Source organism: Calidris pugnax, unplaced genomic scaffold (assembly GCF_001431845.1).
Source record: "Calidris pugnax isolate Ruff unplaced genomic scaffold, ASM143184v1 scaffold20, whole genome shotgun sequence".
In the NCBI taxonomy this organism is placed as follows: Eukaryota; Metazoa; Chordata; class Aves; order Charadriiformes; family Scolopacidae; genus Calidris; species Calidris pugnax.
In genome coordinates this window covers 25,497,843-25,520,727 of record NW_015094510.1, presented here as the reverse complement: position 1 = coordinate 25,520,727, position 22,885 = coordinate 25,497,843, and the positions used below count along the sequence as shown (strand labels likewise).

General features: G+C 38.7%; 1 protein-coding gene across 1 annotated transcript in view; it reads left to right on the top strand.

Annotated features, from left to right (window-relative positions):
* SGCG (sarcoglycan gamma) overlaps positions 1-22,885 on the top strand; it is a 149,661-nt gene that overhangs the window by 86,728 nt on the left and 40,048 nt on the right. The window contains exon 6 of the mRNA XM_014965843.1: positions 12,072-12,191. Within this exon, the coding sequence (XP_014821329.1) occupies positions 12,072-12,191 (120 nt within the window). The remainder of the gene's footprint in view (positions 1-12,071; positions 12,192-22,885) is intronic.

The following is a 22,885-nucleotide window of genomic DNA, read 5'->3' as shown; positions in this document are numbered from 1 at the left end:
TAGTCTTGTGAGAGCACTAACAAAAAGCAGTACAGAAAGTGAGGTGGAATGTGCTGTGTTAAATAAATAGAAAATTAAAAATATCTGCTCTGTAGGGCTAGATACATCTAGATTGAAGGAAACATGTAAATTGAAGACCTGATAGACAGAGAAGGGTCAATACAAACCTATGTTGAAGAAGAAGGACTGTGGTGTTTGGCAGGAAGAGTTCTGCTGGATGGGAACTGTCTTGTCAGTAGTGATTCATTTAGAGCAAGTAACATCCATTTTTAGCATTTTCTCTTCTGATCAGTAGTTTAAGTCTGTTTCTCTGCTTTTCGTCACCTGGCTCTTCTGGCCCCATTCCCAGTAACACATGGTTCAGTGTACCATACGATCTCACAGCTCTTTAACCTTTTTGGGCCTAATACTTGGTGTAGAGGGGCTGCATCTGGCTTAGGTAATACGTAAGGAAACCAGTAGGAAGGAGCAGAGTGTAGGCTGCAAGACTTGCATCTCAAAGCTTTTGAAAGCGGTCAGTGTACAAAGGCAATTCAAATGCAACACTGAAGCAGGAAAGTTCTGACTCGCTCTGAATACTCTAAAAGAAAACTTAAGAGGGTGTAATAATGACTTGAGCCTGAGAAAATCAAAGCTACATCAAAAAGAAGTGCTAAAGTGCATTTTCAAATTATTTGAAATATTTGATATTTGAGTAATCTCTTTTTGACTGGCAGTTCTGTTTATTGAATTCTTTAATAATTGGTCTTAAGTGCTGTGTGGTATTTTTGGTACTATTGTAAATACTAACATGAAATATTGCTAATATTAAATAATACTAATTTTAGACTGATGGAAAGGCATTGAAGGAGCAGTAAAAATAATACTGTAAAGAACTCTGTTCATACCTAAAGATACAGTCAAACAACAGCTTGATATTTTTAGCCATTGTTCTAGTCATGAAATGCACACACCTAAGATGATGTTTCTGTATAAGAAGTGTGAAAAATAGGTATTATGGCTGATTCACTTCATATGCACAAGCCTTTGCTAAAGAATTAATGCCTTCCACAGTTGCCAGCATGCTGGAATTATGTTTTAATACTCTATTCATCTTAGAAATATGAATAGTTGCCATTGTGAAGGAGCTATATAAGTTTGGGATCATTCCAAAGATGACAGTGTAATGTAGTATCACTCGTAACATCATAACAAAAATACCTTTTAATTCATAGAAAATTGTGATTCAAATGATCCATTAAAATATTTTAATAGGTTACTAAGAGTGATTTAAATACCCAGTCTTCAATAGAAGTTGTTCACAAGAGACATGTGAAACAAATCTTGACTTGAGGAGTTTTTGTGAAATTCCTGATATGAGCATGACAGGCACATATCACTCAGGAATGGAAAAGCTTTCCCTCATGAATCACAGATGCACTAAAAAAACATCAAATGAGAGCAACTTCTACCATGAGCACTGTTGTTTTATTAAAGTTTCTACATGCTCCTTAGCTTACCTGCATGACATACCTTTTGCAGGAGGTATGTAGACGTGGTAGCTCTTTATAAGTGCTGTTGTGTTTCAGAAGCCTCACTGAATGCAAATAGTTTTAACTGCTTGCCAGGAAAAGAAAACAAACCCAACCAATTCTGTGCTTTGTTCTCTTTTGACTTCAGTATCCCCCTGAATGACAAAGATACCCAGATGCCCATTTTGTTTGACTTACCCTTTAAAATCATTTAAAACTCACATATGGCTAAAGAAACTCATATTAAAAATCAAGTAAATAATTTTTTAAAAGCCACCCTAGTTTAAAGCAAAAAGGGAAATGGGACATTTAGTTAAGGGATTATGGGGAGATGATCTCTTCGGGAATATTTCTGGGAGAAATGGGACTTAAGAGAAGGGTGTTGGCCAACAAACAACAAAGAAGAAATCTAAGAAGACACAGATGTGGGAAGGTGCAGGATTGAGTCAGAGGGAATTAATAAAGCCGTGGAGAGAGATACCTATAGGTGAGGCAAGGATGTCTACATCCTTTCTACATCTGCATCTGTCTGCAGAACAGATAGTTAACTGTTTTCTTTAGAATAGCTCCTGTCTTTAAAATCATGAATAAGATTCAGAAGATACCATTATCACAGCTTGCTCATCTATCTGCAAAATGGAAATATCTGGAACTGTCTTTGATAATCCAAGAAAGCAGTTGAAGAAAGCTGCTAACCATCATCTCCAAGATTCCTCTTCTTACCACTTCAAAGCCTTCTTCAGTCCTAGAGTAAAAATGAAATGTAGCACCTTTGATTTATACCCTAAGCCATCATAACGAAACTTCATGTAAAGAATTTTCAAACTTTTTTTAATATTGAATGATAAAAAATATGTAATGTATATAAAGGAAACATAAAGACTAAATATTCAATTATCAAATACTTAAGAGCAGCATTGGTATCAAACAGTAAATGATGCTTCACATCAGTAAACAAATGCTTATATATCCAGCCTACTAGTAGATTATTATAATACAGTCAGATTTTGCAGTCATGTTCCAGTGATGAATATTAAGAAAGTGGATGAAGAGCAGCATGTTTCCAACTCTCTTTACTGAAAAGTAGGGCCAGTTTTTGAAAAAACCTATTTTTCAAAGATCATGTAAGGAGGCTTCAATCTACAGAAGACCTGCTCGTAATTAGTCTTGTTCTGAAGAAAAAAGGCCACAAAGGAAAGGGGCTTCCAAAGTCATGCAAGGTTTATGAGAACAGATTCCATCCAGTACGGTGAACTACTAGTCTTCTTCCAAGTTTAATCGAGGAACAGTAACAGTAGCTGGAGTTCGCTTTAAACCCTTGCAAGCTAGAGGGAATTTATTTAGATAACTGTATTATGGAGCTGTTCCACACTTTGGAACATGAAATCAGCACTACTCAGAAAGCATGGGAATGTTGTGGTAAACGTCAAAATGGTTTATGCAGTCTGAAAACAGAATCACAGTCAAAATTCTGCCTAGAGACTATTTTCCTGTCCATCACATTAATCAGAACAGCTGTTACAAGGAGAGCGTCTGTGATATCCCACCCCTGTTTTTTCAACGAGGATCAACATTCTGTGGAAACTGATAAGTGTCAGTACCTCATATATTGCTTCATTAGCATTAATTTCCATCTACAAACTACTACTTTCTAATGTCAAATCATTTCTGATTTTCTTATCAGCATTTTGATATTTCATTTTTAAGTGACAGTATTTTTTAATCAGAGACATAATAGGAAGAAAACAGTGGTAATGAAGCATGGTGTATGTAAGAAGAGTTTGATGGTGTTTTCACGGGGAAAACCCTGAAGCCAGTTTCATAAACTTGACTTAATTAATGACATTGTAGAACCATTTAGCTTTTCCTTCTTTATTTTTCCCAGAAGGCTTTCATTAAAAACTCCATTTTTGTCCAAATAAGTTCTTTCTTATCTTGAAGATAAAAGCCAGAACATACTTCTTGAAGATCTTTGTACTGCAGGAAGATGATTATTTGCACAACTTTAATTGCTGTCCAGCTGGGTTATAAGAAGAAAAGATACAACATAGGAGTAATTAATAGAAAGATAAATTGGAAACTTCATTGAAGTATTTTTGAGGTGATTAAGTCTTCCTATGATCAAGAACTTACAATATTTGTTCCAAAGGGATTAAAGTAGGGATTTTTACTTCCAAAAGTATAAAAATTTTAGCTACCAATGAATCTGATCATATCAAGACATACATGCTAGTTCTATTTAAAATTAAAATTTAGTTGATTCAGATCAGGCAAAATTTAGAGAATGACAGGTGGCTGCCAAAACATCCTACAGACTTTTTAACTGATCCTTTCTAATTTCCTGATTTAATTCATGGCAGATGTGCTTCTGTTCTATATTAAATGCATATGCTATTAGTCTTTTGTGAGATCATTGTGTATTTAAATGGACATAATGTTGAAAAGAGTTAAAACAAATAGCAAAAAAAAGTTAGTAGTAATCAACATACATTTAAATTAAAGCTAAGCATATCACCATGAAAACTTATTTATTAAAAAAGTAATTTTGTCATTACATCTACAGTTCAATTTAGACTTAAATGAAGAGTATCCTCTTCTGCAAAAAACTACCATTGATATGTGTGTACCATGTATAGTAAGGTGCTTACTGTAGCAAGATTTACACACCCAATCCCCAAATAGGATAATCTTTATGAAGTAATGTGTGATAATGTTCAGGGTGAGCCATGCTGACTTAAGCCAAACTTTAAACATCCTCTGGAAGTTAATCGGGTAGTTATGTACGTTGCCAACTTGCTACATATGCCAGCGTCACAGGGGAAATTTAACCTGGCCAAGGGAATTTGAATCCTGTGCTGTCATTTCACTTCTGCCTCTAGAAGAAGAGAAAAGCAATATGCGTATAAGTCCACAGGACTTAGCTCTGGAAAAAAGGCTAATGCTTGGGAAATCATTTTTTATTTGGAAACAGAACCAGATCACAGATACCTGTCTCTCATCAGAGAGCAATTACTCATCTGAATAGCCCCATTCTCTCTTTATTTCAATGGCAGTAAGGAATTCAAAATAAGTAGGGAGAGAAAGGGGAAAAAAAGGGGAGCCTTCTGACTTTCACAGTCTTCAGTAAACTGGCAATACCAAACAACATACTTTGGTTTGTCTGGTATAGTGAGCATTAATGTAACTCATTGGCTGCTAATTTGAAGATAATAGTTATTGCTAAAGGTGAGGAGAGTTCCTGTACTTCCTTCCTTTATAGTAATAAGAAGATTGAATTATTGGCATTGGTTAATGCTTGATGAGTTTGTAAAGGTTAGCTTAAAATAGCTGAAATTTATTGTGACTATAATCTATTATACAATTCAGATAATTAAGTACACCTAAAATCCTAGTCATTTCAAGTGTAGCAGTACTTTCTTCTTAAAGCTAACAAGACTCCTGACAACAGTGGCCATCAAGGGGCTAGATCCCTTTCTTTTTGCAGCAGGTCTGCAGAAGACACACTCGTTATGGTGGTGGACTACTTGAACATGTGTCTGCAGTGTGCCCTTGTGGCAGTGAGGGCTAATAGCATACTGGGCTGCATTATTCCACTCCTTTACTTAAGGTGAAGTATTAGAAGCTGAAGAAGTTACGTTTGTTTAACCTGCAGAAAAGAAGGCTTAAAGGGGTCTTCTGTCTGCTTCTAGGAGGGCTAGAGACAAGATGACTTGACCAGACAGACTCTTCTCAGAGGTACACAGCAAAGGGGCAAGAGGCAACTGTCATAGGTTGTGGTGAGAATAAGTGCAACTGGATAGAAAGGGGGAAAAAAATCACCGTTAGAACAGTTAACCATGGGAAAAGGTTGCCCAAGGAGGTTGTTGACTCCCCTGCTTCAGACTTATTAAAATTCCACCTGGAAAAGACCCTGAACACCTTCATCTAACTTCTAACCAAGCCGACCCTGCTGTAAGTAGAAGGTAGGACTAGGTGACCTCCAGAGGTGACTTCTAACTTGCATTCTTGTGTGATTCCATCTTGCCTAGTCCTTAAGCTGACACTTTAGAAGGGCTCAGGTCACTTACAGACCCCAGGTCAGACTTTCTAGCCCAATGTATAAGTCTTAGGTGCTCTAGGGATTCTAAAATAAGCTGGAGGCCAGACAGGGAGCACTGAAGTACATATAATGGCACTGGACAGCTATGCTTAGGCAACTAAGTCTATCTGTAATTGGTTCTCACACATTGTGCTCTGCCCAGGTCCGGTAGGCATGCATAGAATACTCCTGAAACTCAGTGGTGGACCTGGGCTTAGGAAAATACAATTACAATCACGGCTTTCTTTAAAATAATAATAATTTAAAAAAAGAAGAATTATCCATTATACAGAAGATAGAGTGGTTAAAATACTCACTCAGGGATGAGAGATTCAGATCAGCTGTCCTCTCTGCATACAGGGTTTCAAATTATCATGGCTCATCTCCTTTGGTACTTTCCTTTTCACCTTACCTGTCTGAGGACTGTGTGTTTCACCCTTTCCTGCTGAAGTTACTCATCATGCAACAAATTCCGGATTCACTAGGCCTGAGAGAAAAAGTGACACCATACCCTTTTGGTCAAGTTACTGTGTAAGAAACATGATCTCCTATTCCTGGCATGTTTTCTACATGCAATAATCCATTTCACAATTCAGTACTTAATGGGTTTAATTTTTTCAGATTTAGAGTGGTTTATAAGAATAATGCCAAGATGGATAAAGATATTTAGTTACCTAAATCACTCTGAGAGGGGAAAGTACTACCACCTAAATACCTAATCCTAGGTTGAGTTGCCAGTGTCTGCATGATCAGTGTCTGCAATGATCATTCAGAACCAATTTTTTTAAGATCCCTAGACTAGTGTTCAACCATAGAGAACAACAAAGTATAAGAAGTGCTGACAGTAAGGCATCCTTACTTTGGTCTGAGAGGGCATAATTGTTGCATCCATTACATAAAAGGACAGCTGAGAGAATAAGAGGAAACAGGAGCAGCAATTAATATTTTAGAGATGTTTTTAAAGGTGATGAGAGGCATATGATATGGACATAAAATGTATATATGCAGTGTGCTGCATGTTCTTTGTAATAGTGCATTTGTTCTAATAAAAGACCAGCAAATACTTCCATAGTATTCCATATGAAAATATGACAAATTTTATGCTTCTAAAAGTAATGGCTTTGCATTCATTGGTATTGTATTACTCATGGAACTAGAACTGAATCTGTAGGAGTATTGCATTTTTAATACGCTTTTAACGAGATCTTATTTTAAGTAAGGTGCTTTAATATAATAAAAATTAACTAAAACATGAAATTGCATAGCAATACCCCAAAGCACTCAGGATTTTGGCTTATATTCAACACTTCAATAATACTAGATGATAGGAGAAGAGTGAAGCATACAGAATAGGTGAAAGCCACAGGCTGTCATAAACAATGGATAGCAGAAGAGACTTAGAAAATATCTAAAATTAAATAAATATCTTCAGTGTTGGAAAGCCTTTTTCCTGAAAGATCTAAAGATATGCTAAAAGTGCTTAAAACTTGAGTGCTTAAAACTAACTGGATTTGAAGAGTCTGCCTGCATGTTACCAATTTCATTGATGTTAAGTCTTTATGGATATGTATTTTATGGCAGGCTCTACTATTTGCCATCTCATCCTTCTGCATTTGCATTGGCCCGGAATTCAAAGGTTGGGTAGCAGTAGAAGGGAATTAATACAAATACTTTTCCATTGAAATGGACTCACAAGTCAGAAGACTTTTCTTCCCTGGAAAACTGCTTAGGGGAGTCAAGAGCGAGGAGAAGAAACAAAAAGGAAGGCTGCTTAGCAGTGGGCTCCTTTGCAGGCAATATGTCAGTTGATTTTGGAACAATTTTTCAGCATTTAAACTGGCATCCTCAGTGTCAAGAGCTGTGATGACCACATACAAAGTCAATGTCACAACTGTACATGCTAAAGGAGGAAGTGTAAAGAAACAATGGGCAGTTGTTGGTCAGCCTAATTAGCAAGGATAACTGATTAGCCTGGGAATTCCTGTGATGCCTCTGGCAGCAATGGGAAAACAGTTCAAATGCTCTCTATAATGTGTTCAGTCATGTTACATTTTTAACTGTAGGATTTTATCAACAAGTATTATTATATAGTATGAGTTGACTTGCATGTAATTAAATACTAGGATTATAAACAAAATACAATGAGGAATTCAGAGATTACAGTTTCAGATATTGAATTTGGCTGCTGTTTATGAGCTGAAAATGAATCTTACTGGGATCACAGTACAATTAGTGTTATTGGAATATAGCTAGTGCGTGCGCGTTGTGAAGTACAGCTAAAAGAAATTAATGGCCACTTGTGGTTACATAAATTTATTCCTGTTTCTCTAAAAGCCTAATTTTACTTTTTGAAATTTGTTCTACATATACTGAGCTGCCTCATCTCTAGCGTGAATAAAACATATGCTTGAATTTGGTTTACCTTAGCATTCCCTCTAAATATTTACAATGCATCATTTATTATGCATACCATTATTTGATAATGAGTATTATCTATAGGACAATCCCTCTCCTAGTTCCCTGGGTCATTCATATTGAGAAAACTATGGACAAAAAGATTCTTGTTAAAGATTTATTGAAGTGTGAAAGGACCAGGATCAAAGAGGAGAGAAACTTGGATGCAAACTCAGCCTGGGCAAGGCCGTGGGTTGTATTTTTAAAGAGCCTCCAGTTAATACTCCTTTGTGAAATACATAGTGTGCAGTGACTGCTCTCAGTGTTTGTAGTATTTTATCTTATTTCATGTCTAGCTTTAAAATGTAATGAGTATAACTCACAATCTTAGATCCTGACTAACTCTGCCTCTACATGCTGAAATTCAATGTTTAGGATGTTCAGAAAAAAAGTTAAGAGGCATGTGCACCAAGCTTTTATTAAGCAATAAAAATGCCTAAATAACTTAATGAATCACTCAGTGCATGACTAGAAACATCTAAAGTAGGAAAGTGATTAGCAGGTAGGAATAACTACCGCTGCATTAGCAACCAGGCCAGGCCAGGACACACAGTCTGCCCCAGGGACGGGTGGCACGGCACTATTCTCATTACTCAGATAAGCCCAGTTCCCTCCAGAGCTGGAGAGCTTCATGCGTCCATCTGTGGGGAGCGGCCTCTGACCAGGCATTGTCTGAGAGGGCATTGTGTGGCACAGGTTGAGATGGTGCCGAGGAACATGCTACCAGATTAACAGAAATTGGCAGTGCTTGTGTCTCCTCGGCCTTGACTTTCTCTAATTTATTGGTATAGATGGATTCACTTACTACTCAGACAGGGTGAGCACTTTTCTACAAATCCTAACTCTTCCTCTTCTTCTCTCTAAGGAGATTTTTTTTTTCTCTTTGTCCCCTCTCTAATTATTTTAGGGTAGGACTCCCTCAATTTCTCCTGGTAAAGCTTTTCTGTCTTGCCTGGAATAATGAGATACTGAGTGTAAGAAAAGAGGAGAGCCCAAGAACGGGCTTACATGGTCTAATGTTAAAAACAATTAGCTGGGAGTGGAAAGGCTTAATCCCAGCCTTGTTCCAATCATTTCTGAATAGGGTCAGTGTATATGTGGACCAGTTTAATTAAATGGGTATATAATGCAACTCCGGTTCTATCAGTATCGTGTTCTGCATGGACACCATGCCTGAAATTTGCATTAGAGACGACAGCTGAGAAAGTCAGTCTGCACAATATGCATTGTCTACTTTGGTTAGGTGAGAGGAAAAGAATTTGGTCCAAGGTATGTAAATGCTATTTAATTTGTATATATTCGTCCTAAATTCAAACAGTTAAAGCAGCTCCTATATCTTATAATAATTTTTTCATGTCATATCTCTCTGTGAATTAATCTACATTCCATAACAATCCAATTAACAAAAGCCTGTCAATTTTCTGTCAATCTGTAGATGTACAAATTAAATTAATTAATTCATGCTGCTTGAGGTATTTCTTTCCTGTTCCCATTATGAGAAACATGAAAAATCTTTCTTTGACAAGATTGCTTTTAAAAACATAGAGCAAATTAGCAAATTGAGAAGATAAATGTACTTATAGACAAGATCAAGTTGGGCCTGGTGCAAATCACGTCACACTTCTCCAGTATTTCAAATCCATTGTTCTTTCCACTGCTTTGTAATCAATGAAAACTTCTGTGTCCACTGATGTTCTAAGAAGAAAAAAACAGAAGTGCCATTATTCAGGCCCAGGAGTTTTATCTTCAAAGCTGACTGCCAGTGTACCAAGGAAATCAGTAGATGGCATTCCCTCTAAACATAAAGCACTTCATCATATTAAAGTATTTTTCAGTGATCATGTGTAAGTAATTAGCACTTTTATAGAAATTAGCTGCATATATTTCTGAGTTGTCTTTTAGAGATATTGCTGCGTATTGTTTGCAGGCTTGCACAAAGATACTTACAGCAGTTTCTAATTAGTATTTTAGAGATTAACCACACTAAAAAACCTCACAGCTTAGAACTGAGTCTGTGGAAGTTCTTGGGCACCTACTTTACTTTAAAGTGCATATACCTAAAATGTAAGTCTTCAGGATCCTCACTCAGTTATTCTTTTAATCAATAAATATTCTATGGCTCTATAAAAATATTTGCTTCTGGCATGCCAGACCTACTAAAATATTGACAGCACTGAAAAGAAAAATACTTAACCTTGTCAGAGCCTTCAGAGTAAGCATTCTCATTTCTATCTCATCTGCTGGGTCTAATCCAGCTGATATTTTAATTGCATGCTTTTTAGAATGAGCTCTGACAATAAGCAGCATCAGGAGAAGAAAGGTGGTACTGCGGTTTCTCTCCAGCAGTCCTACAGCCAGTGTGCTGACCCTGGAAGCTGGACACTTGAGTTCCCTTCCTCTGGAGGAAATAAAAGCTCCAAATAGTACCTTCCTTCTCTTATGCAGTGTAAAATATCTTCAACAGAAGAGACAGAACAAGGATCTACCTACGCTACATAAATGGGCAATTTCATTATCGCTGCTGGGCAGAAACAGGAACAGTAAAACACCTTAAACAAGATATTTTAGGACAACATTGATAGGGATCCATCCTTGCTATACTTACCCAGAACTGCATCTTTTGCTGTAAAAAAAAAAAAAAAAGACTGTTTAACATCTGTTCACTGAATGAAGATATTTTCTGAGCTCACTTTTTACAGTATGCTTCTCAGAAATAAAGCCACAGGCTTCAGAGGAGCTTTAGAGAAGAGCCAAATTGAAATCAGTGAGGCAGCACCTGGGTGCACGTGTCCAACAGAGTATGAAGTACTGCAGAATGCAGCACTCTGACCTTACTGTTTTCAGGTAGAATCAGTATTGTTTTTTCTGGCCTACTTTAGGACATTATGGCCTCTATAATCCTTTCCATGCTTGGTGAGCAATTGAAAGCAATAGTTTGCATCTGCTGAGTGAAGCAATAAGCGATTCTTATGGGACCTTATGGTACGCAACTCTCGCATCAGCTACCATGCATATTTTAGGAAATAACTGAATGTATTTCTTAGCAGGTTCAATCATCCATCACCTAATGTCATTTTAATGTAAGAACTAACAAAAATTCATATTTCCTTTGAGAATTACTGCCTGGAAGATATTTAATGTTTATGGGAGTAGGCATGGTCTTACTGGGGAAGCAGCAGCTCAGTGCCTTTCAGTCCCATGGATAGTCTGTGAATTACCTTTATTAAAAAGTGCAGAAAAGGAGTCTTAACTGCTTTGAGCATTCTGTGTAATTTTAGTTCTGAATATAGATTTATATGATGATTCTATCAAATAGACACTCAAACTTATGTAATGCAAATTTTTAATTGGTCAGGTGGTTAGAAAGGGGAATATTTGGGTTTGATTTATATCCGCTTGCCAAGCCAATATGTAAAAACTGTCTTGCACACAGTTACTTTAATTTTTGGAGTACCAGATCCAATTGCAAATACTCCTGCAGCTTTTTGAAACTCTTCTAAGAATCTGATCAGTAACATATGTTAGATACGTGGATCTAAACTGGCATTTGTTGTGAAGAGTTGAGGGTCCTGCCCTTACAAGGGATGTTTGGAATTTTAATGAATTTGAGCCTTCCTTACCAAAAGGGGTGATGCTGCAAAGACTTTGATAATTAGTTTCTATGTTTAAAAAAAAAAAAAAGATGATAGACTCTTACTGATGAAAGAATCTTAGCAGTTTCAACACCAGGAACATAAATGTTTGCCTTGATCAATTCGTGAGGGATTTCCTAAATTCCCCAGAAATCCAACTTGAAAGCATGACTCCAGGCACAGTTTTGAACAACAAATTAGATCATGTAAATAGACTTAATCCAATTTCAGTACTTACAGGGCCACTATCCTTAGAATAGCTGGGTGCTTCATGATTCTTAATGTACTTAAATGAGTCACTAAATTGTTAAGACCACAATTCAAATTATTAGTAATTTATATAGAAAGTTGAAGAAAGATGATGTAATTATTCCATTATTCTGCTCTGCTTTGCAGGTCCTAAAATGGTAGAATTCCACAGTCAGCAATTTCAGATCAACTCAAAGGACGGCAAGCCACTTTTTACAGTGGATGAAAATGAGGTTGTAATTGGCACAGATAAACTTCGAGTCACAGGTTTGTAATAGTTTAAGAAATGCCCAAATAATAGCCACAAGAAAAGCACAATAAAAATGGTGGTTTTAAATACATCTTTGTTTGTGAACACAGGTTCTCGTTTTACCTCACTAGAAAACAGAAATCTGAAGGTATTCTGACCTCTTTCAATAAATAATCATTACAGAACTTTTAACAGCACAATGATAACATGTCTTTATAAATATGTATATATGTCTCTCTGTGTGTGCATATTTTATTTTAAAGCCGTTAGTGATTGCAACTGCACTGGTGTGGGTTTTTTTGAATTATTTAATGTTTCCAATGCACACTGTTAACTGAGGCTAAAAAAATTCTAGATGTTCCAGTTTGAGTTGTATTCAGTTTTATTTGTGAAAACCTTTTAGACTGATATTTTTGTATGTTTTTTTCTTCAAAGTATTTCTGCTCTGTGTGTAGCACATATGTCATAGGATGGTATTTGTAGTATATATAAAATGTCATCTGTCAAAAGACAAGTTTTTCTTAGGCTATTTCTGCAACTCACCAAGGTACTCATTTACAAAGTAAGATGTAATGAAAAACAATTTCCTTTTATATGACCTGGTAAAGTCAATTTTCATTTTCCAGGTGTAAGGTTGCATTAAAACAGGTACATCAAGGTGTGATTTCTCTTTAAGTGGAAGAATCCATCTGAGGAAATACTGAAATTATTTTAATTCCATTTTTAATATATTTAACCTGATTGCAACTGTGGTGCATGGACCTAAGCTGGTCACCAGGTGCTCACCAAGCTGCTCTGTCACTCCCCTCCACAGCTGGATGAGGGAGAGAAAATATAATGAAAGGCTTATGGGTTGAGATAAGGACAGGGAGAGATCATTCAGCAGTTATCATCACAGGCAAAACAGACTCAACTTGGGGAAATTAGTTTATTACCAGTCAACATCAGAGGAAAAAAAACCTAAATCTTAAAACACCTTCCCCCCACTCCTCCCTTCTCCCTGGGCTCAGTTTCACTCCCAATTTCTCTACCTACTCCCAACCAGCAGCGCAGGGGGATGGGAATGGGGGTTGTGGTCATCACATGTTGTTTCTGCTGCTCCTTCCTCCTCAGGAGGAGGACTCCTCACTCTCTTCCCCTGCTCCAGTGTGGGGGTCCCTCCCACAGGAGACAGTCCTCCATGAACTTTTCCAACGTGGGTCCTCCTCAGAGGCTGCAGTTCTTCATGAACTTCTCCAGTGTGGGTCCCTTCCACAAGGTGCAGTCCTTCAAGGAACAGACTGCTCCAGTGTGGGTCCCCCTCAGGGTTACAAGTCCTGCCAGCAAACCTGCTCCAGCGGGGGCTTCTCTCTCACAGAATCACAGAATGATATGAGGTTGGAAGAGACCTCTGAAGATCATCTAGTCCAACCCCTCTGCCAGAGCAGGTCCACCTAGAGCAGGTTGCACAGGAACTTGTCCAGGCAGATTTTGAATGTCTCCAGAGAAGGAGACTCCACCACCACTCTGGGAAGCCTGTTCCAGTGCTCTGCCACCCTCAAAGTAAAGAAGTTCCTCCTCAAGCTTAGATGGAACTTCTTATGTTCAAGTTTGTGCTCATTTCCTGTCACTGGGCACCACTGAAAAAAGACTGGCCCTTTCCTCTTGACACCCACCCTTTAAATATTTATAGGCATTGATGAGATCCCTCCTCAGCCTTCTCTTCTCCAGACTAAAAAGACCCAAGTCTCTCAGCCTCTCCTCATAAGAGAGATGTTCTAGTCCCCTAATCACCTTGTAGCCCTCTGCTGCACCCTCTCCAGCAGTTCCCTGTCCTTCTTGAACTGGGGAGCCCAGAACTGGACACAGTACTCCAGATGGGACCTCACCGGCACAAAGTAAAGAGGGAAGATAAACACAAGCCCACAGGTCCTGCCAGGTTTCCCACAGGATCACAGCCTCCTTCAGGCATCCGCCTGCTCCAGTGTGTGGTCCTTCACAGGCTGCAGGTGGATATCTGCTCCACCATTAACCTTCATGGGCTGCAGGGGGACAATCTGCCCCATCATGGTCTTCACCACGGGCTGCAGGGGAGTCTCTTCTCCTGCTCCTCGATCACCTCCTCCCCCTCCTTGTTTACTGGCCTTGGGGTCTGCAGAATTGTTGCTCTCACATATTCTCACTCCTCTCTTCAGCCGCAGTTGCCAATGTTTTTTTTCCTCTTTTTAAATATATTATCCCAGAGGCACTGCCACTGTCACTGATGGGCTCAGCCTTGGCCAGTAGCAGGTCCATCTTGGAGGGGGCTGGCATTGGCTCTATTGGACATGGGGGAAGCTTCTAGCTGCTTCTCACAGAAGCCACCCTTGTAGCCCCCCTACTACCAAAACCTTGCCACACAAACCCAATGCAGCAACTGTCATGTTTAACTTTTGATAATTATTGGTCCTCTGAAATCTTGAGGTCTTAATCTGAATGGATATATTAATATTTTTTCACTGTGCAAAATTACAAATGTGGTAGTAACTATACAATTAGTGTCTCAAAGACAAAGTTAAGTTATAATAAATGTGTTAACAAAATTTGTTTACGCCTGAGGGTTTTATCTTAAGTTTTTTTACTTTTTAACCTAATTGAAATTACAACTTTGTTTAAGAAGGAAACCATATCAAATAATTATTGTTTGCCCAAGGGATGCTAAACTTTAATAGAAAAGCGTGTTTAACAAAGATATGAAAAACTGCATAATTGTTAACTGATTTGGAAAAGGTCTATCTCAAAGTAAGTAAAAATCATTCACACGAGTTAAAATTGTTATGATAAAACATGTGTTCTTACTTGTCCAATATTGATCTTTACACTGCAAGGATAATTATTTACTTTAGCAGATATTATAGAAAGATGCATTGCCTGTTTCTTTTTTATGCTGTAGTACAATTCAAAAGCAAATCCATTAAAGTTGGTGAGGTTATTTTAGTATAAAATTATATGTGAGAGAAGATTCATGCCTACTTTGCTTCAAATTAATTTATTAAAATTGTGATTTAAATGATACTATTAGCATGAAAGATAAATTAGTAGTACTTTGCGTACTGAGATAATTTTTTAAACATTTTAGATAGAGAACAAGATCAATGTGAAATAAATCTTAGAAAGTTCATGCCATAAGAAGCAGACTGTCTTAGGCTTAAAATACACAAAGAACATTTTGCAGTTTTTTATGTACGCTGTAGTGAACTATTTGATTTTACTTTTCCTTATTTATGTGAATTATGAAAAGCTCAGTAACAATTTGTAAGAAAACCTGACAGTTTTCAACTAAAATATAATGCAGCAAAGTGCAAATGTCTGTGATTTATGGTACTTCAGGAGAAATGCAAAAGTTTAAGAATAAGATAGTCCATCCCAACACCTCAGGAATTGTCATTTTCCAAGAATTTGGTATGTTTGACCTCATACTATTGCAGTTCAGACATTTTCTGGCCCATGTGGTAGAACAAAATTGTGGTAGACCCTCTCTCTGTTTTCCTAAGAATATAAATGTCTGGGGAAAGCCATGATCAGTGAAGTGTCTCAGATACCCCACAGGGTCACAGGGGGGTGTAGATGCCCATGTTCAGACAACTGAGTTGAACCCACCGTCAACACAGTCAGTGCAGCCTACAGCATGATTCTTCTCACCTTGAAGGAGACACCAAATCCTGGCATGCGGAGAGCTCTTCTGCCCACCAAATGCAGTTGTCTACTTTAGGATGAGCTCAATGGCTCGCTCATCTCCCTTGGATATAGTGGCTGAGTTCCCATGCTTAAATGTAAGCGTCCAGCAGTGTTGGAAACACTTGAGCCTATGTGAGACACCACATGGTATCGCTGCACCAACAAGAGACACTTCCTTTGATCCTGGCAGCTGGAGGCCGGGCAGGATATAGAAGGGTATTTTAGATGACATTTGGTACCTACGATAAGGCAACCAAATTTTCCCTGTAGCTCATCTGAGACACCTACATCATAGGCACTTAAATGTATGAAACTGAAGTTCAACTTAAGCTTTCATGACAATTAATGCTACCTGAAGGAGCATGTACTCCAATTACAGCCTCTCTAATATTATTTCAGTAATGACCTGCATCTTTTACAGACATTTATCATGCTATTACAGAGGTATCGAACATCAGCGTTTTGTTCTGGTAGGGTTTTATACATTCAGTTGGTGTTAGTGACAGTCAAACCCACCTGGTAAATTGACTGGCAAAGAGCCAATTGCTTTCTAACTTACAATATTTCCATGGCAGAAGGAGTGAAGTCACAGGCTGGAAACAAAGTTCTGCACAAATTACTAGAGTCCATGCCCATATGAGTCCTGTTTTTCCACTCCCTTGCCTGCTCTGCAAACTTGCCAACTAGAAGCCTGTCCATAGAAGGGAGAAAATAGGCTCAAGTAAATAAAATTATATGCAATACAAAAATAATTAACATTCCGCAGTTATAAAATGATCTCAACTACTGCACAAAAAAAACCTATTTAACAAGTACAAATAATAATTTATATATCGTGACTTTTGTATTGGGTCATATTTTGGTGATTAATAGATAAGAAATGAAGATAAGGCAGTTGCTTACCCTCCATTCTTCTTGAAGAAAAGCTGACAAGGCAGAGGCGATCAGTACCTTTATGAAGAAGCATATTATATCACCCTTTCTCTAGTTTACCACTTGTCCTCTTCTTGCTTGTCTTTCATAATCTCTTAGAGTATTTGTTGAGTATTGTTGGTGATTTTCTGGTGCTCTGTTCTGTGGGAAGGTTTTTTAGGTTTGAGTAGTTAACACTGAAGTGCAATGTGAAGATGTGTGTTTAATTTAAACACTTCTGCTCAGAAGGTAAGTTCAGTAGGAGACAATTTGAGGATATGAAAAAACATTCTGTTAGACTTTGAAGAGAGAGATAATCCTTGTTTGATAGTGTGTGGGAGGGGTTGTTAATGAAACTTGCTGACTTTGGTTGTCTCATTAAGAAAATTAATATCTTGATCTTGTGTATTTTAGTATTAAATTATGTTATAGTCATAAATGATAGTCTATAAAATAGTAAATATAGTAATATTCATATCATAATTAATGTTATATATTTATATTACCTACAAAGTAAGTAATCAAGACAACAAAGTCAATTTAGGGCCATTTAAAAAAAAAATTGCCTGGAGATTATTTGGGTTTTTTAATGTCATACTCTTCAAACTTAACGTTGTTTGATGAAGAAATTTTTCTCATAGGAAGGCAAGGTTGCTTGCTTAGAGGTGACAATTCTAGAGTATGTAAATAAGCATTTTCATTCCCTTTTATACCACACATCCCCATGCTACTATTAACACTAATGTTTCCAGTTGGCTTTCTTCTATTTCACAGAATCACAGAATCTTTGTGGTTGGAAGGGACCTTTGAGATCATCGAGTCCAACCACAAAAAAACAAAAAACCACAACAAACAAACAAACAAACAAACCACGCCAAGAAAAAACACAAACAGACACAAAGCGACAATCTCGGGCGCTAGGGCATGCCCTGAAGTGCCACGTTTACACGTTTCTTAAATACCTCCAGGGATGGTAACTCCACCACCTCCCTGGGCAGGCCATTCCAGTGCCTGACCACTCTCTCAGTAAAGTAATTCTTCCTAATATCTAATCTAAACCTCCCCTGGCACAACTTCAGACCATTTCCTCTGGTCCTGTCAGTATTCCCTTGGGAGAAGAGGCCAACACCCACCTCTCTACAACCTCCTTTCAGGTAGTTGTAGAGGGCAATGAGTTCCCCCCTCAGCCTCCTCTTCTCCAAACTAAACATGCCCAGTTCCCTCAGCCTCTCCTCATAGGATTTGTTCTCTAAACCCCTCACCAGCTTGGAGGCTCTCCTCTGGACACGCTCCAGCACTTCAATGTCTTTCCTGTAGTGAGGGGCCCAGAACTGAACACAGTACTCGAGGTGAGGCCTCACCAGTGCCCAGTACAGAGGCACCATCACTGCCCGACTCCTGCTGGCCACGCTATTCCTGATACAGGCCAGGATGCCGTTGGCCTTCTTGGCCACCTGGGCACACTGCTGGCTCATGTTCAGCCGGCTGTCCACCAACACCCCCAGGTCTTTTTCTGCTGGGCAGCTTTGCAGCCACTCTTCCCCAAGCCTGTAGCATTGCCTGGGGTTGTTGTGGCCAAAATGCAGGACCCGGCACTTGGTCATATTAAACCTCATCCCATTGGCCTTGGCCCATTGATCCAACTGGTCCCGATCCCCCTGTAGAGCCTTCTGACCTTCAAACAGATCAAACCTCAAACACTCCCACCTAGTTTGGTGTCATCTGCAAACTTACTGAGGGTGCACTCAATTCCCTTATTCAGATCAACAGTAAAGATATTAAACAATACCAGCCCCAAAACTGAGCCCGGATTTGCCCCTATTTCCACACAAGCGATACTGTCTCTGTCACCACTGACCTGTCTTTCAGAGCAGGGTGCCTGTTTTAGGAAGCGGGAGGCCTAGGATGCATTCCCTCCTCAGCCCAGGAGAATTCTATCCTGCAGTCTCACCTCCCAGGACAGTGCTGTGTAGTGCCATATGACATGTTGGTTGCCCAGCGTGAGGGGACAGCTGGGAGCAAGCACTCTTCATGTCTGCCAGCAAAGTGAAGGTCCACCTCTGGCTATGTGCTCCCTCGTTTCTTCCTCTTCTGTGGTTCACCTCCAAAAAGAGAAGCAGAGGGTGAAATCCCCAGATTTGTTCACTGCTAAGCATGGGTTTCTGTCTCCTCCAGTGAGGAGGGAATGCTCCAATGACAATGCTGTTTTATAAAGGCATTTGGAAAGATTATTTTTAATTAAAATGCTGTAATTCCTGGGTTTTAGTGCTGACTCCAATAACAGTACACTTGGACTCCTCTGGGGAGTTTGGCCTCTGCTCTCTCTTCCTTGTTTCTGAGCTGAAGTGGTGCACAGACCAAGAGACCTGCCATCCCGCACCAAGAGCAGATCCCTGAAACAAGGCTTGACTTTAATTCTAACCAGGCTTCAGCAGCCATGATTGCACTCAGGCCTCACAAATCTCTCTTTGTATAGATGTTGTCTCCCTTCCTCCAGTCCGTTTTGCCAAACTCCTCTTGCTGACATCTTTTTGTGTGTATCTGGTCATCTTTAATGTAAAAAGTACAAATCTTGATAGGAATGTAAAAGTTGGACTAGAAGAGGCGTCTGATTTATTAGCTCACATCCCTTTCTTGGGCAAGTAGGTCATATGATTTCTTTTATAATCTTATCAAGCTACATCTGAAATGCAAACAAACACTGCTCATTTTTCTATCACCAAACGTGAACTTACGTCTAAGAGATGCTGCAGGAGAAATACAAAAGGCTGTATATAAACAGGTCCCAGAGTGAAATTAGGAAAGCCTGTGAGATAGAGGAATTGCCTCCACTGCCATGAGCTCTTCCTTCCTTGTGCCTTGCAGCTCTGCACAGCCCATAGCAAGACATCGTGAGGGCACCTGTGGCACGTGGCATCCCACATGTGCTGTGAGGTGTCCCCAGCAGCCTGTCAGCCCAGTCGGGAGCAAGCTGCAGATATGGTTTTGAGGGTGGCTTTAAATGACCTCAAGCCTCAGTAGGGCATTCCAAACTTTAGTTAGAAGAGAAGAAGACTTCTGAGTAATAAATTTTAGGAATGTTGTCAAAGCAAAGCCATCAGGATCAGAAAATATTGCTAGACAAGGTAGTTTGAGCTTAAATCATTAAGAAGGGAGCTCCTATATAGAGAAGTGACCTGATAAAGCCATATTTGCAAAATAATTGAGATATCTCTTTATTAGTGACTTGTCCTTTTCATTCTTATCGCCTTTCTCCCACTGTCTGTGTCATGTGAAATCATTAGTAATTACCTTTTTTCTTCCAAGTCCATGCTAAAATGTTACATCACATTTGGCCCCACTAGTAACACATCCCCTCAATCATAGTTCTCTGTTTGCAGTTATGTTTTAAGATCTGTCAATCAATTTTAATCCATATAATGCATTCCAGGCTGATTTGTGTTGCTCTAATCTCTTAATCAAAATGTGATGTGATATTGAAGTAAATGTCTATGAAATTTTATTACACCCATACTATTACCTTTATCAGTCAAGCTTGTCATCTCATTTTCAATTCAAAGATATAGATGTATTCAATAATGTCATACTCAGTGCTATACTGCATACAAAAAAGGTGCAAGAAGTGCAGAAGATGGTGTTTAATTAATCTGCTGGAGGACCTTAGTATTTTGTGCTTGCCTTTCATATTCTGGTACCTCAGTGTCTTGACTTTCACCTGAGTGAGAGTGAGTATGTGAGAAGGTGCAACTGAGTTTTTCATGTTTTTCCACAGATATTTAAAACCTTTAATTCTACTCCGAATGCATTTTGGAACTAAAAATCAATAATGATGAGGTATAGTGATTGTATGGATTTCTGAAGATGAAAATCAGGCAGAGCCCAGAGTAGAGCTTTTCAGAGCCTACCCATGAGGGTGATGTCTAATGTGGAGACAGAACTCATCAGCTGAGTTTGAGAGACACATCTTTTCCTTTTGAAGTCATTATTTATTATTTTGTCAGTGGTAGTGGATGGTACACTGTGTTCATGTAGTTAAACCACTAGGCTCCACTTAACTTTTATTACTCTGATTATTACTCTGATAGCTAGGTGTGCCATTTCATGATTCTGTGAATAGCCATTAATGTTACTTTTGCAAAATATTAATGGAAGTGATGATTTCCTTCCCTAATCTTTTTAATAATTGTAACTATATGACTTATAGCAAGTGGACTAAATAATAATTTTATTTTTTTTTACACATGCGTGTAACAGGAAAAGTTCATAAAAATGCAATCATAAGACTCGATTTTTAATAGCTGTAAAACCGTGTCATACCATTAGGTTCCATGTAGCTGCTCCAGCATGCGCTGGCTGTTTCAGTGCTTTCAATCCGAGGACTGTATCTGCAGTAATGACACACTTTAAGATGCAAACAGTTAAAGCGCTTTATGACTGTGCCACTCAAAACACTTCACTGGAATAGAGGCTCTTCAAGAACAGGTTGGAGAGGTGAGGGGGAAGAGTTGCCCTTTATGTGGCAGAACAGCAGGAAGGCCTGGTGCTCAGCCTTGGCAGGGATGAGGAGTGGGTACTGCAGGTCACCTGATGGGGAGGAAGCCGATGAGACCTTCTTCAGATAATGGGAAGAAGCCAGGTGACAACTGATAGGTCTTTCTCTCCAGAATAGCAGTGTTATCAAATGCTCAGCTTTCCCTACAGACCTTAAAACAAGATGGAAAGGGATCTTGTATGCAGAAACTGCGTCAAGGTCCTCACTATGTGACACTATTATTTAGATATCAAGAAATTGGCACAACGTTGAATTCTGCCACTGTGGCCATTGTATGTAAGGATGTGTAGTAGTGTAGCAAGACATGAAATTTGGAACTATGCAGTTTCATGCAATTGGCATTGTAAGAAGCTATGCAGCTCATTTAAGAGTGGGAATTCACTTGTGTCTTCATTATACCTCATCCTATGATACAGTACACTTAAGCTGGTACTGAAAATTGCTGAAAATTTTTAACAACTGTCTGATGGAAAAGGAAGTGGATTCCAAACTATACCTGAGTGGAAGAGCACACCGTAGAACCTATGTTGGCGTAGTAGGTGTGTGCATGAGTAAGAAAAATGAGCGGGAAAATAAAGGAAATTTTAAAAATGCCTTCCAAGGTCATCAAGCCAAAATATGCATCCACAACAGCATTTTTTTCTGTCAGGACTGCACTTTCACTGCAGAACTGACGGTTCTGACGGTTCTCACATCCCAGTGATTTATACCATGGAGGAGTCAGGGAGTGAATGCAGTGGATTCCTTTTGGATGAAACCGAACTGAGAAATGGGCTTCATGAATGCATTTACTTCATCAAAATAGCAAATATGTTTTAAGTCCACAGGATGAGGCCGGAGTTGGTCCAAAGTAAAATCCCCTAAATCTGAGCAGCAGATCTTCAGCACCAAGTGTATCACTCTATAAATCCACCCTTTTCAGGTCACATTATCTCCTCACATAGATGTACCTAAAGGCTTCCCAGAACTACCGGAAGACATTAAGATCAAGCTGTCTCCCCTGATGAATCATGTATTTGGAGCTCATTCAAAGTTACTGACAAGTGTTTTGTTAGCACAGCTAGCATAGTGACAGTATATATTTCACTGAAATTACAACTCATTCACTGTAATCCAAGATGAAAGTCTGAGCCAGGAAAACAGTGAAATGCTTGCTTTCCTAAGAATTGTCAGGTAGGACATAGTGGAATGAAGGACAGTGAGGCATCATGATGTATTCTCAAAAGACCACAGTGTCAGAAGAATCGCATTTGAGAAAAACTTGAATTCATTGCCATCCCTAGCTGGCAACAAAACTTAAGTCAGAAATTTTGACAGATCAGCATATCGCTGCAAAATATCCTAGTTGTACTAAATCAGCATTTTCAAATTATTTAATTCCTTAGGGTTTTTTTTTCATCATCTCCAGTGTGTAAGGTTGCCACCTTGTAACACCCTCCAGCACAAATACAAGAACAGGAGAATAAACTAAGCCATCGGGTTTTATCTTGCAAAATAATCTTCATGCTAATAAAGAAGGATTAAAATCCTGTCTGAGTTAATGGATTTTGT